The 18285-nt window shown below is 43.3% G+C and overlaps 1 protein-coding gene across 1 annotated transcript in view; it reads right to left on the bottom strand.

Moving 5' to 3' along the window:
• MAP2K3 (mitogen-activated protein kinase kinase 3) overlaps positions 1-15532 on the bottom strand; it is a 69273-nt gene extending 53741 nt beyond the window's left edge. Inside the window, exon 1 of the mRNA XM_033167381.1 lies at positions 15324-15532. Within this exon, the coding sequence (XP_033023272.1) occupies positions 15324-15339 (16 nt within the window). The 5' untranslated portion in view covers positions 15340-15532. The remainder of the gene's footprint in view (positions 1-15323) is intronic.
• Between the last annotated feature and the right edge of the window lie 2753 nt (positions 15533-18285).

Raw genomic sequence — 18285 nt, 5'->3', positions numbered from 1 at the left:
TCCTGGGGTAAAATTCTTAAAAAAGCTCAAGAACTTTAGTTGACCCTCATGCACGTTCACTTTATCAAATCTGGCCCTCTTTAATGTTTGGAATCCCCAAAATTGTCATGGCTTCCTGCAAAGAATGCTGGGAGCAGTAGTTTATTACGTTTAAACCCTCCATTCCTCTTCCCAGGGAATTCTGTGAACCTTGTTAGGAGAATAGGGGGCCAGCTAACAATCCTGGCTCTGCCTACTGTGGGCCCCCCGGCCTTCTGCCGTAAAAGCACCTATGGGTTCCAGCCACCAAGGGTAGCCAAGTCAGTTTGCTGCAACGAAAACGGCAAAGAATCAACGAATTCAGAACGGCAAGCCTTCGGCAAACCCAATCCACCTCTTCAGAATCCATGCAGTGTTGACAAGTGTTACTGGGGAGGAGGGAAACGTGGGAGAGAAAGTTTAGGGGGGCGGGAAATGGTATGCAAAACCTGCTGACCACAATCCTTCACACATTTCCTTGGGAGAGATGAACAATGAAATACACAGGCACACCTCTGCAACATTTTGGTTGGTCCAAATAAAGGAATTGCCCTAATGTACCGGTAGTTATACCACCATTTCTCTCCCCCCCCCCCTTTCAGAACAGAACATGGCAACACCCTCCAGTTCTGGCACTACATACCACGACTCCATACTGTAACTACACTATTATCCTGCCATATCTCCAAGGAGTTCAAGGTAGCATAGACAATTATTTCTCCACAGCCACCTATTTCTCTCTCACACACCCCTCACACCCACTTTGTGAAGTACTTTGTGAACTACAGAGCCAGGAAACCTATGGCATCTCCAAGCATTGTTGGACTCTACAATTCCCATCACCCCTAGGCCTGTCCTAGACCAGTGCTCTAGCCACTACACCATGCTGCCTCTCGCACCCTGTCTTTCTAAAATAATAATAATAATAACCAAGGTACACAACGGAAACTTCCATCAAGCTCACTTCCTTTCCTCGAGGGCGTAATAAAGATGTGATGGCCAGCATTTATGCATGAGCTTAACCGGATTCAGAAGGAAGTGATTTTTTTTATTCATTTATGGCAGCGATGCCCAATGTGGAGGCCCCTCCGGATTGCAACCATTGGCTATGCTAGTAGTGGCTGATGGGAATTGGGAGTCCAGCAACAACTGGAGGGTGTGCAGTATTTGCTACACCTGCTTTAAGACAGCTGTATATTATTATTCTTGCAAATATATACCACAGCAGTTCACAATAGGTTTATGATCTGAAGATGCAAGAGGGCCTGCTGAAGCAAAGTAGGTCTGCCTCTGGTCAGTATCTAGGTGGGTGAGTGACCATCTCAGATCAGGAGGTATGCCGATTTGAGTTCCAGGATGGAAGAAAGGTGGGACAGAAATTGCTGTTGACATCTGTTTGTCCCAGACGCAAACCTCAGCAGTGCGTATGGAAGGCAGCCCTGTACATATAGGGGAGTTTTAAATGTTTGACGTTTTATTACATTTTTATATTTTGATCCAAGCCTCCCAGAGTGGCTGGGTATAAATAATAAATTCCTGTATTGTTATTGTTAAATTGTTAAATTATTACAGAGGCCCTGGGCTGCTCAAACAACAAGACACCCCCACTTGGTCTCACTGGTGTGGTCCAAAAGAAAGCAGTGTATTTAAAGGGATATTATAATATGAATACGCGAGCAGGATTTGAGTTGTGAGCAACGGAAAGATTTATAAATTATTGTACTGTGATTAGGATACAAAAGAGGGAAGATGGGGTACATCACAGAGGTAGGGGGGAATCGGAAAACAGGATGAGAAGTTGATAAAACAAAAGAAATAATTATAGTCGTACCTCGGCTCCCCAAAGCCTTGGGAGTCGAACGTTCCGGCTCCCAAACGATCGAAAACCGGAAGTGAGCGTTCCGGTTTTTGAATGTTCTTTCGGAAGCTGAACATCCGACAGGACTTCCGCGGCTTCCGATTGGCTTCAGGAGCTTCGGAAGCCACGCTTCGGAAGTCGAACATTTCAGAAGTTGAACGGACTTCCGGAACAGATCCGAGGCATGACTGTATTACGTATTGGAATTATATGTGAAATCTGTGGGAATTGAATAAAATGTATTTGAATTAAAAGGAAAGCAGAGCGATACGTTTGGCATCAGCTTGGCTGCAGGAGTTGCCAAAAGGAGGTGAACAAAAAATTTTAAGAATATGATTTTATAATATAACGTATTTAAAATAGTCCCCAAAAACCCCATTAGCAGAAAACCACTTTCCAAATTCACCTCAAAACTTTCCAGCAACAGTGTTGAAAATATCATTTCCTTCCTTAGGGCTCTGTAGTAAAGCATTTGCTATGCAGGTAGAAGGGCCCAGGATCAATCTCTGACATCTGGACATAGGGCTGGGAGAGACTCCTGCCTGAAACCCTTGAGGGCACCTGCCAGTCAGTGTAGACAATACTGACCTACTTAGACCAATGGTATGACTCAGATATAAGGCAGCTTCCTATGTTTTGAAAAAATAATTCAAGTTGCTTGTCATCACACTCACCTGTAAAGGCACCTGACAAGCCAGTGATGCCTTCCAGGCTCACTCACCTGCACAGGTGACAATTCTAGCATCCTTTCCAGATGAGGTTAAGCAAACACACACACGCAAGCAGCAGCACAAGATACTATTATTTGTAATGCCAATAGATAATAGCCGTTGAAAGGACCATACTTTGATCACATCCAGTGATGTCGCTTCTCCAAGAAAATATTCTGCTGCTTTAAGTTGATGAAGATCGGATACTTATAATAAAAAGACGTTTGTTGTATTAATATATGAATATATTAAAGGTTTTTATTCCTAAAAGTAGTGTTTTCTTATGGGTGAGCATCCAATAAAGTCCATTTTCAGTGCAATCCTATAAAAACTTCCATTAATTCCATTAACCCATCATTATTTATAATAATTTTTATTATAATTGTTATTCCATTAACCCAATCCCATTAATGGGGCTTACTTCTGAGTAGACACATATAGGAATACACAGGAAACAGACAACAATTCCCGTCAGCCCCTTGGGCAACGGTCAGAAATATATTGATCCAGCAACACTGGGAAAGCCACAGGTTCGCCACCCCTGAACTAAGACTGACCATGGATTAGCTCACAGAAAGAACAAACTCAATCAATCAATTTATTTATTGCATTAGCCATATGGCCATAGCACATAGTAAAAGACCAGGCAGTGGCCTGGCGCAATTATACAAAGAATACTACAGATACAATTAAAACATTGGATGTAAAATCGTGCTGGATAATACAGATAAAATAGAGAGCAATAGCAGGGCATGACGACAGTGTCCATGTCGGGAAGATACATAGGACTAAGGCTAAGGCAAGTTAGCCAAAAAGGTGTCCTGAGTTTCAGGGCCTGTAACGTATAGATGGCCACTCCACGTAAAATCAAGGGGGGGTTGGCATCTGCTAGTAAGTATTTCATGCGGTCAACGTCCCTGGCGATAGTCGGTGGGATTAGAGGGAAAAGCCTAGGTCTTATTGAGACATATAGTGGGCAGTAGAGGAAAAAGTGAATCAAGTCCTCTATCTTTCCTTTGTTGCATAGGCAGAGTCAAAGATCCAGAGGATTATTGAGAAATACACCCTGTAAGAATGTCGTGGGGATGGCATGAAATCGAGCTAGTGTAAAGGCCCTTCTTAGCGTAGGATTTATCAGATCACTCAAATAGTGGGCCAGAGATCTAACTGCCTTCACGCGAGGGAACCGAGAGCAAACTGGCATCCATCTTTTCTTTGACAACCTGTGGCCATGTTTATGTGAGAAACAGCCCAGGTCATTGCACGTCTTTATATGCTCGGTTAGCACAAGATTATGCAGGTGGCTTTTGTATGTGATGCTAATACAGTTGTACCTTGGTTTGCGAACGCCTTGCAAGTCAAACGCTTTGGATGCTGAACGCCACAGACCCGGAAGTAAGTGTTCCTGTTTGAAAACGTTCTTTGGAACCCGAATGTCCGACGCAGCTTCCGAATGGCTGCAGGAGCTTCCTGCAGCCGATCAGAAGCTGTGCCTTGGTTTCCAAACGTTTTCCCCACTTACATGCATTTTGACTCACGTGCGACCGCATCTATGGGCAGCGCCAGGAAATATTTAAATAAATAGATTTAAATAGCAAAAAATGGCGCAAAAAGAGCAGGAACACAGCTTGCAATCCCATGAGCCTTTGCACCAAGGTTTGAGGACTGTGGAGAGCTAGAGTTTGGAGGGAATTTTTGTGGTGGAGTTTGGTGGGGTTTTTTGTGGATTTTGGAAAGAGTTCGGCTTTTTAGATGGTGTTCCCCACTATACACGATTTCACATATACGTGTGGTTCCTGGGAATGTAACCCCCATCAGTGGGGAGACACCTGCATCAGGATTTCTGTCATTTAATTCTACTTGGGGCTCATCATGCTCTTCCATGACTGCTTATTTATGTATCTTCAGTGTGATTGCCAGATAAGGAGCATCCCAGATCCTGAGAGTTCAGGGCCCAAGCCTGGGACTTGGTGATGTCACAGGGACAAGCCCTGGAGATGGAGGTTAATTGGGAGAGGGGAGCAGAGGAGGACAGGTCTCCCAGAAGTTCTACAGGGGTCAGCAAACTTTTTCAGCCATGGGCTGGTCCACCATCCCTCAGACCATGTGGTGGGCCAGACTATATTTTTGGGGGGAAATGAATGAATTCCTATGCCCCACAAATAACCCAGAGATGCATTTTAAATAAAAGCACACATTCTACTCATGTGAAAACACAAGGCAGGCCCCACAATAACCCAGAGATGCATTTTAAATAAAAGAACACATTCTACTCATGTAAAAACATGCTGATTCCCAGTCCATTTGCGGGCCGGATTGAGAAGGCGATTGGGCCGCATCTGGCCCATAGGCCTTAGGTTGCCTACCCCGTTCTATGCTATAATTTGCAGCCAAGTCCTACCGGACTAAAGCTCACAAACAACATGCATAATCTTCTTAATATTCTTTTGCTCTATTAAAGGCACTCTCACCCACCTGGAGAGTCAAGCCGTCCACCTGTCAGGGGAAGGCAAACCTGGAGACTGCTCAGAACTGGAGGTCTGGTAACCTTAATCTTTAATATAGTTTTTAATATATTGACCAAATATTCTATTGCTGCAAACCACTTTCCATTCATTTTGCAGTTTGGCAAGTAAGATAAGCAGATACACACACTTTTAAAAAATAAATGGCACAATGACCCTACAGCTTTCCATTTCTGACTTATTTAAAAACCCACATACAAAGTGGTTTTGGAGTCGTTTAGAGGGTTGTTGTTTTTTTAATGGTCCAAATAAATTAGCCCACTTCATTAAGTGGCTTCCTGTGACACCTTTGGGCATTCTCACCCGCCAAAGAGATTTCTGCAAACGTGCCAAAAGGGAAGTGGGCGATGACAGGCCTCCAAGTACGTGCTGAAAGGATATTAAGGACCAATTTTTACAACACAGCAGCCGCTTGCTTTTATCACACCAGCTTTTGAGGCATTTCCAAATGCTTCTGGCTGCCTCCAGCAAAACTGTATTCCACCAAAACTGTAGCTCAGTGGTAGAACATTAGGTCCATTAATACAGGGATGAGGAACTTATGACCCTCCACATCAGAGCTTTCCAAACTTTTCGTGTCGGTGACACACTTTTTAGACGTGCATCATTTCACAACACAATAATTCAGTTTTATTAGCAAACTGGAGGTTAAACTAGCCCCTTTCCAGCCCCAGGAGGAGTGCAGGGAGCGTGACACACCTAGAACATACCAACATGTCATGACACACAGTTTGGAAAGCTCTGCTCCAGATGTTCCTGGATTCCAATTCCCATCAGCCCCAGGCAACATGGCCAATGGTCAGGGATTGTGGGAACTGTAGTCCCATCAACATCTGGAGAGGCCCACGGGTTCCTCACCCTTGTTACTTAGCCCAACCAGAAAAACATTGCCTGCCTGCCCATACATATTTGTTGACTCATCTGCCTGCCTGCCTGCACATACATACCTATGTTAGTCATTGATGGACAACTGTCCTCCAATTTTCAAAATTCTCCCAGTTCAGTTGCAGGCAAGAGATTATTATCCACCGCAGGCAAATCGGGCAAGCTGCTATTTACTAGCCTGCCATAAAGCAAGCCTGGCAAATGAGAACACTGAAACGCAAAGAACATTTCAGTATCTAGCCTTCTTGCCAGTTACGCAAGTAGTAATTACTCTATTATGCCTAACTATGCAAACAACATGCGGGCCATACCCCACTAGTCATTAACAGAGTACTTAAAAGGGTTCCCCGGCCTTTGATGTGGGGAATTAACAAATAAAAAAGCATTCTTGTTCCAACTGTAATCCCAGAAAGGGACATTCCCTTGTATTTTTTTTTAAATTTTTATCTTAAGCAGAACACACACAGGCACACACAGCTCAGGTGTGCTGCCCGGTCAAAAGCGTCAAACACAATTCCATTTTTATATGTTTACAATTCCCACTGTGATCAATGGGGTTTATTCTATGGGCACGGGATTGCAGTCCACCTAGACAGCATATTAAAAAGCAGAGACATCACCTTGCCGACAAAGCTCCATATAGTTAAAGCTATGGTTTTCCCAGTAGTAATGTACGGAAGTGAGAGCTGGACCATAAAGAAGACTGATCGCCGAAGAATTGATGCTTTTGAATTATGGTGCTGGAGGAGACTCTTGAGAGTCCCGTGGACTGCAAAAAGATCAAACCTATCCATCCTTAAAGAAATCAGCCCTGAGTGCTCACCAGAAGGACAGATCCTGAAGTTGAGGCTCCAGTACTTTGGCCACCTCATGAGAAGAGAAGACCCCCTGGAAAAGACCCTGATGTTGGGAAAGATGGAGGGCACAAGGAGCAGGGGATGACAGAGGACAAGATGGTTGGACAGTGTTCTCGATGCGACTGGCATGAGTTTGGCCAAACTGCGGGAGGCAGTGGAGGATAGGGGTGCCTGGCGTGCTCTGGTCCATGGGGTCACGAAGAGTCGGACACGACTGAACGACAATAACATGTTTTTTGTACAATTAACTGCAGTCAGCACAAACCAAGCTTATTTTCCAAATTTTGCAGCCTTTTCCTCCCCAAATAGCAGCCTTGGAAATCCTAGGTGCAGGGCAGGGATGCTAAACCTCTGTCCCAGGAAATAAATGACACACACACACACACACCCCGCACACAACCTCTCTCCCTGGCCCTTGGGATCCTCCTCAGGCCATGCTCCAACCCGGACTAAAGGAATGAATCTAAATAATCTTATAGCATCTTGAAATGTGTGTCCATTTTATGTCCTCAGGACCAAAGCCCACACCTCCATTAGGACCTCCCACCACCCATCTCATAAAGGGCTGCTGGATGGCAAAACGCACACGGCGCCTGGCTAATTTTGGACACTGAGGCCTTCTGAATAAGTCAGTCTTAGCCTGCCAAGGAGGGAGCCAGTCTCACCTCTCCTGGGAGGGAATTCCACAAAGCTGGAGCCACGGAAAAAGGCTCCCTTTCGTGTCACCGCCGACCATGCGCTTCTGATGCTCATGGGACCGACAGAAGGTGGTCAGCCGAGGATCCCAGAACATTCATATATAGTGAGGCACATTTTCTCAGGGAGCCTGGGCACAAGTCATATAGGGCTTCAGAGGTCATAACCAACACTTTGAATTGTGCAGTTGTTTTCGTGACCTGGGATAGCTCAGTTGGTACAGCACAAGACTCTTAATCTCAGGGTTGTGGGTTCAAGCCCCACAGTGGGCAAATGATTCCTGCATTGCAGGGGGTTGGACGAGGTGATCTACATGCGCTCCCTTCCAGCTCTACAATTCTATGCTCTCTGGAACAGGCGCCAGTCAGCAGCCAGGCTGGAGCATTTTGGGGCAGCCGAAGCTTCCAAATTAGAGGGGTTTGATAAAGATATTGTCCAGTACAGGAGGACATGGGCCACAGACTCCACCTCTGCAGAGCCACAGGGGTACTTGCGTTCATGCTTGGGCCTTTTAAAGCATCTCCCCATATCCCTCGTTGCCAGTGGCAAGAATTCAGACTGAATCTTGCCCTCTATCTCTATACTGCTGTTAGCCACTGCATCCTCCAGCCACTTACTCCTAGCAGGAAAGGAAGCTGCCTTATACCAGATCAGACCATAGGTTTTTATCCAGCTGCATCTATCGTCTACAACAGAAACATCCAACTCTATAGAGACTACGATCTACTCCCAGTATAATGTGATCTACCCATTGTCGTTGCCCACAGTTGTTGAGCTTTTTTTAGGGGGGGGATAATAACCAGAGCTGTTGAGCTTTTTGGGGGGAAGGGTGGCAGACCAATCATACAACAGTCCGCAGCCCTCACTCCTTCTCCCAGTCTGCTGCCAACCAAGGGAATTAAAGCTTTCACAGCAGCGCTAGCACCGGCGATGGGACATGGCGCCGGGGCAAAGCACATCGCGATCACTCAGAAGCAACCGGGCGATCTCTTTTTTTACTCCCGCAATCGACCTGGATAACCCTGGCGATCTACCCGTCGATCGCAGTCGACCGGTTGGACATTGCTGGTCTACAATGACCAGGAGCACCTCTCCAGGGATTCAGGCAGGCAACATTTCCAACCCTACCTGGCGGTGCTGGGGATTGAACCCGCGGACCTTCTACATGCAAGGTAGAAGCTCTACCGCCGAGCTAGGACCTGACTCTTATTCCGCCCTGCACTCTCTGACGTGCGGCGAGGACCACAGGAGCTGTGCAATATCTTGCCCCTTGGACAGAGTTCAGGCAGTTGAGAACAAGCAGCCAGATCCCACGCAAAGAGGACCGAGTTTTGGAAACAGAAACGTGAGCAAGCGTTCCAAAACAAAAGCATGACGTTATCTGCCCATCCCACCAAGGCTGAGTTACAGCTCAGAGCTGCTGCATGACACAGAGCGGAGCTCACGCAGCCTGGGATGATAAGAGCAGAAATATGAAACATCTGTAGGACGAACTGAAGCGGCAGAGGGGAAGCTCATAGAGCCTGTGAAGCTCATAGTGGCAAGCAAGGCCTTCTGTTTTCTCCATACGTTTGTACCTTATACCATCATTATGCCACGCAGCTTCTTAAGGAAGTCAACTCACTCACTTTATCTTCACAACAACCCTGCAAACCCAGTTGCTATGAAACTGGTGCTGGCCAATGCTCTAACCGCTGCACCACACTGCCCCTCATGTTTATATGCACAGATAAAGACAACACACACATTTATATTTTTATTAAGCATGTTGGACCAGAACCCTAGGAGACCAGAGTTCAAATCCTTGCTTAGCCATGAAGTTGACGGGGTGGCCTTAGGTTACTCTAACCTACTTCATAGGGTTGTTGTGAGGATAAAATGAAGAAGAAGAAGAGGAGGAGTTTGGATTTGATATCCCGCTTTTCACTACCCGAAGGAGTCTCAAAGCGGCTAACATTCTCCTTTCCCTTCCTCCCCCACAACAAACACTCTGTGAGGTGAGTGAGGCTGAGAGACTTCAGAGAAGTGTGACTAGCCCAAGGTCACCCAGCAGCTGCGTGTGGAGGAGTGGAGACACGAACCCGGTTCCCCAGATTACGAGTTTACCACTCTTAACCACTACACCACACTGGCTCTCAAGAGGGGGGGATACAATGAAGAGAGGGGGATACAGTGTACACCACCACCTTCAGCTCCTTGAAGGAACTGGGGGACATAAGTGTAATAATTTATATGTTACAGAGAGGATTGTTTGGCTCCCTCTGTCAAGTTTCAGACAAACTGTTTTTAATTTCACCAATAATTTAGCAACGTCTTTTATTTTTATGCTTAACTGGTTTTTCAAACCCTGCTCTTAGGTTTAAGCCGTAAACTTGTTTCTTAGCCATCCGAGCTGTTTCATCAACATATTTTATGCCTTTTTTCTTTTTCTGTAAGAAACGTCGAGTCAAAGAAAGGCAGGATACAAACTTCCAAATAAATAAATATTGCCCGTACAAAATTTTATACAGAAGCACCTTTTCAAATTCCATTTCTTGGCTACGTTGAAGGACCCTCGCACACTAGTGTGACTCCAAAATATATACGGTAACTCAGGGTCCGTTTGGGGTAGGGAGAAGGAAGGCTATGTGCCACCAATATTCCATGATGTTCTACAAGTCTTTAGCTGAATCAGTGCCCTGTTTATTTTCTTTATGCAAAAAGATGTCTAGCATCACTCCCCTTTTGAATAACTTACCAGTAATGCAACACAATGGGCAGAGTGGGGGTTATTTCTGTCTCCTACTTTTACACAAGTGCAGTTTACAACACAAAGCAAAAAATAACACATCCATCATAAAATACAACACACACACCTGTTTGCACCCACTGTGGATTACAGAGACCTCGATACAATTTTGGATTGAATCAGAGACCAAAGAGACGCAGTCCGGGGATTGAATCAGAGACCAAAGAGACGCAGAGTGTTTTATAGCATAGAAAAGAAAAATTTGGATATAATATGTTTACAGGAAACCCACATAGCCCGACGTCATAGAAGATTATTACAGAACAAAAAATTAGGCCAAGAGTTTATATCATCGGACAAGGTCAAGAAGAGAGGAGTAGTGATATATGCAAAGGAGAAATATAGCCCAAGACAGCTTTTTAAAGATGAAGAAGGGAGATACATCGCAATTGAAATCAATATACAAGGCGAAAAACTTTTGATTCTGGGACTTTATGCACCAAATGATGGAAAGTCAATTTTTTATAAGAAAATACATGATCTGCTGTTGGACTACTTGGATTACAAATTAATCTGCCTTGGAGACTTTAATGGTGCAGTTTCCACACTAATGGACAGATCCCAAAGAACCAAACTAACGAATGATGGGAAACTCCCAAAGACTTTTTTCGAAATGGTTGACAATTTGAACTTGGTGGATTCTTGGAGACTAAAAAACCCTACAGATACAGAGGCAACTTATTTCAGCGAACCTCAGCAGTCATGGTCGAGGATAGATTATATTTGGATTTCGAATGAATTGGCTCCAAAAATACAAAAGGCAGAAATCGGCCCTAAAACTCTTTCAGACCACAATCCGGTACAGTTAAATTTAAAAATGATTTCCAAGGATTCTTTCAGATGGAGAATGGATGACGCTTTGATGAGAGACACCAAGCTAGTAGAAAGAGCGGAGAAAAAGATAAAAGAATATTTTCAGATAAATTGGAACTCCGAAGTTGAGAAAAGAATTGCATGGGATGCAAGTAAAGCTGTAATGAGAGGATTTCTCATTAGTGAAAAAGCAAAAAAGAAGAGACAACAAAACGCAGAAATGGAGAGATTGTTGAAATCAATCAAAGAAAAGGAAAAAGAATTAAGAGGACATCCCAGATGTGTTAAAATTCAAAAAGAAATCAAATACTTGCAATCCCAATATGCCAATATAATGAATCAGGACATTGAATGGAAAGTGAAAATGATGAAACAAAGAACATTCGAATCGGCTAATAAGTGTGGAAAACTACTAGCTTGGCAATTGAAGAAAAGACAAAAGGCAAATGTCATCAGCACTTTGGTAGTAAATGGAAAAAATGTGGAGAAACCGGAGGAAATCAGATGGTGTTTTCAAAGATTCTACAAGCAACTGTATAAGGAGGAGAAGATAGATGAAGTAGAAATAGACCGATTTCTGGAAAAGAATGGATTGCAAAAAGTCCCAGAGGAAAAATTAGTCACTCTCAACCACCCAATATCGACACAGGAGATAGAAGATGCAATAAACAACATGCAACTAGGGAAGGCTCCAGGACCGGACGGATTAACAGCAAAATATTATAAGACACTGAAAGACTGGCTATCGCAGCCGCTAAGAGAAACTTGCAATAAAATACTAGAAGGAGATAGGGCACCAGAGACGTGGAAGGAAGCCTTTATCACACTGATTCCAAAACCAGATACTGATAAGACTCAAATGAAAAATTATCGTCCAATATCCCTTTTGAACGTGGATTACAAAATCTTTGCAAATGTATTGGCTACAAGGTTGAAAAGAGTGTTGAAAGATTACATACACAGAGATCAAGCAGGTTTCTTGCCAGGAAGACAAATTAGTAACAACACGAGAATTATTGTGGACATTTTAGAAAAACTGGAGAGAAACATAAATACAGATGCGGCACTACTGTTTGTTGATGCAGAGAAAGCATTTGATAAAGTTTCTTGGACATTTTTGAAAAAGAATCTGGAAAGGATGGGAGTTGGTGAAAAATTTCTGAATGGCATTAAGGCCATTTATACAGAACAAAGAGCTAAAGTAATAGTAAACAGTGTGATATCGGAGGAGTTTGAAGTTGAAAAAGGAACAAGACAAGGGTGCCCTATCTCCCCTTTACTTTTTATTACGGTCCTGGAAGTCCTTCTAAATATGATACGAAAGGACAAACAGATAAAAGGAATTCGTGTGGGAGAGAAGGAATACAAACTACGCGCCTTTGCAGACGATCTGATGTTATCCCTGCAGGAACCGGAAAGCAGTGTCCCCAGAGCCTTGGAATTAATTGAACAATTTGGACTTGTAGCTGGTTTCAAATTAAATAAGCAGAAAACCAAAGTTTTAGGAAAAAATTTGAGTGCAGAACAAATTCAAAGAATACAGGAAGGCACGGGCCTCAATTTTGTCAAAACAGTAAAATATCTAGGGATCAATCTCACAACCAAGAATCTGAACCTGTACAAGGACAATTACGAAAAACTGTGGACGGAAATAAAGAAAGACATGGAGATATGGACAAGATTGAAACTGTCGTTAATGGGAAGAATTGCCGTGATAAAAATGAATGTCCTACCAAGGATGCTGTTTTTATTCCAAGCCATACCAATTTTGGACAAACTGGACTGTTTTAAGAAATGGCAAAAGGACTTATCAAGGTTTATATGGCAGGGCAAACAGCCAAGAATTAAGTTTAAGATTCTAACAGACTCTAAAGAGAGAGGAGGCTTTGCCCTGCCGGACTTAAGACTTTATTTTGAAGCAGCGGCCTTTTGCTGGCTAAAGGATTGGTTTAAACTAGAGAATGTGGATGTATTGGACTTGGAAGGATATGATAACATGTTCGGTTGGCATGCATACCTTTGGTACGACAAGGTTAAGATCCACAGAACTTTTAAGTCTCATATAGTTAGAAAATCCCTGTACCAGGTCTGGACTAGATATAAAGACTTGTTAGAGAGAAAGACCCCTAGATGGATCTCTCCAGTGGAGGCCAAAGCCTATAAGAGACCGAACATGTCTGCAAACTGGTTAAGATATATGGACATATTGCAGCAGGAAGGGGACTCTTTTAAACTTAAAAGTTACGATCAAGTGAAAAGCCAGGTCCCCGACTGGCTGCACTATCATCAGGTATATGAAACATTTAAAATGGACAAAAAAGTTGGTTTTCAAGTAGAAAAATCAAAACTGGAAACAGAACTGATAGAATCGAACTTTAAGAACCTTTCCAAAATGTATAATCTTTTGCTAGAGTGGCATACGAAAGATGAACTGGTTAAATCGTCAATGATAAATTGGGCGAAAGATATAGGACATAATATTATGATGGATGACTGGGAGGGATTGTGGCAAAAAGGTATTAAATTCACTGCTTGTCATAGTTTAAGAGAAAATATAATGAAAATGGTTTACAGATGGTATTTGACACCAGTTAAGATGGCCAGGATGAATACCAAAATGTCAGATATATGTTGGAAATGCAAACATGCGAAAGGTACCTTTTTTCATATGTGGTGGTTGTGCCCAGCGGTAAATGCTTTCTGGGATAAGATTTATAATGAACTCAAGAAGGTAATGAAAGCTACCTTTTGTAAGAAACCAGAGGCATTCCTTCTGAGCATAACTAATGAAGAGATACCCAGTCAGGATAGAGTGTTTTTTATGTATGCCACAACAGCAGCCAGAATCTTATTGGCAAGAACATGGAAAGGCGAGGAGATACCAACGGTGGAAGAATGGCAGATGAAGATGATGGAATACATGGAACTCGCAGAACTGACCGCCAGAATCCGGGACCAGAGGGAGGAGAAGGTGTCACGGGATTGGAAGAAATTCAAAGACTATCTAGTTAAATCAGTAAAATTGAATATTTGAGCAGAACTAAATAGAATAGCGGCTTTAGCAGGTATATGCTAGATAAAAGTGTTAGTAAGATATTTTTGTGTGAAAGATTTAATTGCTAGAAAATGTGTTAAGATTTGGTGTTTAAGTTAAGATATGGTTAAGTAAAGCAAGCGCATTAAAAATTGAGCAAATGTGAATAGAATAAGATATAAAAGCTACCCAGAAGATATATTTGATTCTGAAGACAGTGGAGGGAATGGGGGAAGTCCCCCAAAACAGAGAAGATAGTAATAAGAAAAGTAAGAGGATAAGTGTTAGTTTAAAGGTTTGTATATGTTTCTTTTTATTGTAATTGTTTGATTGTGTTTTTGTGTTGTGTTTATGTATTGCATTTTTGTATTGTTATTGTTTATGCTATGTTTTTCTTTTGTCTGAATAGAAAATAATAAAATCTTATAAAAAAAAAATGAAAAATACACTCAGATTTGACACCTAAAGAGGAGAGCAGGATTCCGATTTCGCACTAATCACGCTCCTGGCAAGCCACCTTCCAGATATTATTGTACCACAGAATCATTAATAATCAATAAATTAATAGTACAGTACTGGCAAATTGCCTTTCAACACTATTCTCAAGACACTGCACTGGCATAATAATGACTGAAAATAAAACGCATTCAAGAAAGTTGGGGGACAACCGATCTCATCAACGAATTCAAAACTCGCTTTAAAAACAAAACAGTAAGAGATAATAAAAAAGAGAGAAACAGTGTGACCACCTTTCGGCTTTATAGATGCCCGATTGTTAGACTTCCAGGTGCCCTCCAGGAAGAGGGCAAAATCGGGAAGATCCCGCTCTCGGAGTACCAGAGCTATCGTTAGGCCAGATTTATACAGAGCCACAAGATTATTCCATTTGACTTGCGCGCTAAAACATTTCCATTCGCATTTGGGAGAGATCAGCAAGATATCTTGCATTGCTAATCCTTGCAAAAAAAAAATATAGTATTATTTTTTGGCGGTTTCTAGTGTTGTGCGTTTCCAGCCATCCGTTTTTTGAACACTGAAGTTTGCACTGGGGTGCAGTCCGGGAGTGCGAGCAGTTGGCCTTTGCCCGGGGCGCAAAAGAGCTCTTGCCACTCGCGACCCACGCGAGATCCCTCTCTTACCTTTCGGAAGGGACATGGCTCTCTGGCTGCGTGTGTCGGCGGAAGAGAGAGCTGCTTCCTCGCGGGTTCCGCCCGATGAGATCCGGCTAGGCGCCCAGGTGAGGCAGCGGGAGACGTCGGGGCAGGGCGCGCGCCGGCAGCACCCAGGACATGTCCAAACAGCCTCGCAACCTTCCCGGGGATCAAGCGCCACAGCCTCTGCAAGGTGGGGCGGCGACGAGCTTGCATAAAAGGAGCCCAGGACCCGCCCAGGACCATCCTTTCTGCCCCCCGCATTGGCTGCTTTCTCCGAAGGGGGCGGGGTTGTGTTTAGGTCACACCCCCTTCTCCTGCTCTACCTTTTATACTCTCAGGTAGCCGCGCAGGGAATCCCAGTCACCGGCCGCGCGGTGGAGAAGCTGGCGCTCCGGGTGCCTTCTTCTTAGCCTGCAAGTTATTTTATTTTATTAAATTTCTGTACCGCTTTATATTTTTAAGAAAAATCTCAAAGCGGTTTGTTGTTGTCGTTCAGTCGTGTCAGACTCTTCGTGACCCCATGGACCTATCCTTAACTGCCTCCCGCAGTCTGGCCAAACTCATGTTAGTAGCTTCGAGAACACTGTCCAACCATCTCATCCTCTGTCGTCCCCTTCTCCTTGTGCCCTCCATCTTTCCCAACATCAGGGTCTTTTCTAGGGAGTCTTCTCTTCTCATGAGGTGGCCAAAGTACTGGAGCCTCAACTTCAGGATCTGTCCTTCCAATGAGCACTCAGGGCTGATTTCCTTCAGAATGGATAGGTTTGATCTTCTTGCAGTCCATGGGACTCTCAAGAGTCTCCTCCAGCACCATAATTCAAAAGCATCAATTCTTCGGTGATCAGCCTTCTTGATGGTCCAGCTCTCACTTCCGTACATTACTACTGGGAAAACCATAGCTTTAACTATACGGACCTTTGTCGGCAAGGTGATGTCTTTGCTTTTTCAAAGCGGTTTACAGCATATTAAATCAAGAAAACAATCTGAAGAAAATCACATATAGAGCATACAGTCAAAGCAGAAAACTAAGGTGTCATTGTTATGAGGAAGAAAACTAAAATGTAATCTTAAAGATTTCAAAATAAAAGTTTGTTTCCCTGCACTGGGTTACCACTGGCATGCTGTGTTTCAGCATCCGAGGTCTTGCTCCTTCTGCGTCCTTGTCCTCTGCGGTTTGGCAAGGGGCTGCCAGGAAAACAGGAAGCTAGCTGCCGCCGCTATTAGCATGCATTGGCATAAGTTAAAACAGTAAAATCCTACAAAGTCATCCAAATGCATTTATAATCCAAACACATACAATAAATATATGAAAGACTAGATAGCCACCATTGAATAAATCAGGCGACGTTAGATTTAGCTTTAAAGATCTTGGCTCAGTACCCCGAAACGATCTTTGTAGTATCATCCCTCAACAAATATTGGATGACAGACTCATTGTAAATCGATATTTTGAGCTGTAAGGGAGTGCCTAGGAGATCTCTGCAATGAGTGTCGAGAAGAGGGCAATCCCAAATTATGTGATGTGTTGTATCTGGTGTTTTCCTATTACAGGAACAGAATCTGTTCTGGGAGGGTTTTTTTTTTTTTTTTAACCTCAGGAAGCTAGCTGTCTTGTTGCACTGTCAGAGTGTGCCTCTGGCTAGCCCAGCACTGTCTAAACCAGTGTTTTTCAACCACTGTTCCGCCGAGATGTTGCCTGGTGTGCCGTGGGAAAAATTGTGTTTATTTGATTCCTATTCAAGAGAATTACTTTATATATAGTCAATATAGGCACAGAGTTAAATTTTTTAACATTTTCTAATGGTGGTGTGCCTCGTGATTTTTTTCATAAAACAAGTGTGCCCTTGCCCAAAAAAGGTTGAAAAACACTGGTCTAAACCCAGTACCAGATGAACAAATAGACAGAGTAGGCCCAAGCTTAGGGTCCCACAACACCAGACCAAAATAATACTGATTTTATCTCGAATTTGGTTTATTAAAACTGCTGGTAAAATCAAAAACGTATTAGGAGATAATTTGCAAGGGCCACCCCAAGATTTTGCCTGTATATGGGTTATGGGCATAGCCAAAGGGGGGCAGCTGCAAACACCCGCCCCCCCCACAAGTAAAACAATAGAAATACTTAACTCACCAATCACATCGGTTCTGCCCCCTACCAAAAGTCCCCCCCCCCAAACAAAGTCCTGCTCCCCCCTAACAAAAATCCTGGCTATGCCCATGGTAGGGGTCTCCCCAGGATTTAATCCAGCACTGCCCAAAACAGTGATTCTCAAACTTTTTTCTCTAGGCCACACTACTTTCAGAATAACCCATGCTAAACTGTGGAAACACTGCTTTAAAATTTGAGTGTTAAGGCAGGCGTTCCTAAATTGTGACCTGTGGATGAGCTGCAACCAGTTGGTCCCCATCACGTCTGCAAATATACAATCATAAACCACATAGCATCTAGCACGGCACATTATAATTGCTAAAGATAGGGCTGGACTCAGACTTTTTAAGAGGCCCTGTCTAAGCACTGAGATTATGGTGCCACCCCATATGTAAACTCAAAATAAAAACGAAGCAAAACTGTAAATTTTTATTTTTCGAAACGACACAGAACTTAATATGTATGCTGAAATGTACATGCATGTATGTCTGAGACACTTAATCTCAGGGTTGTGGGTTCGAGCCCCATGTTGGGCAAAAGATTCCTGCATTGCGGGGTGGGTTGGACTAGATGACCCCCGCGGTCCCTTCTGACTCTACATCTCTATGATTCCATGTCACATGCAACACATGACAGGATCTGATTTCCCTGCATTATTTCTATCTACATTAGTGGAATGCCTGCCCCCAGTTTAGGTGTGGATAAGTAATTTAAAAAGTCCAATGAAGGTCTGGTTTTTCCCTTGATTATGACTTTCTTAAAAAAAAAAAAAAAGAATTTATTTTTAAAATTTTGTTG

This window comes from Lacerta agilis, chromosome 13, assembly GCF_009819535.1.
Source record: "Lacerta agilis isolate rLacAgi1 chromosome 13, rLacAgi1.pri, whole genome shotgun sequence".
NCBI lineage: Eukaryota > Metazoa > Chordata > Lepidosauria > Squamata > Lacertidae > Lacerta > Lacerta agilis.
This window is presented reverse-complemented; position numbering and strand designations above follow the sequence as displayed.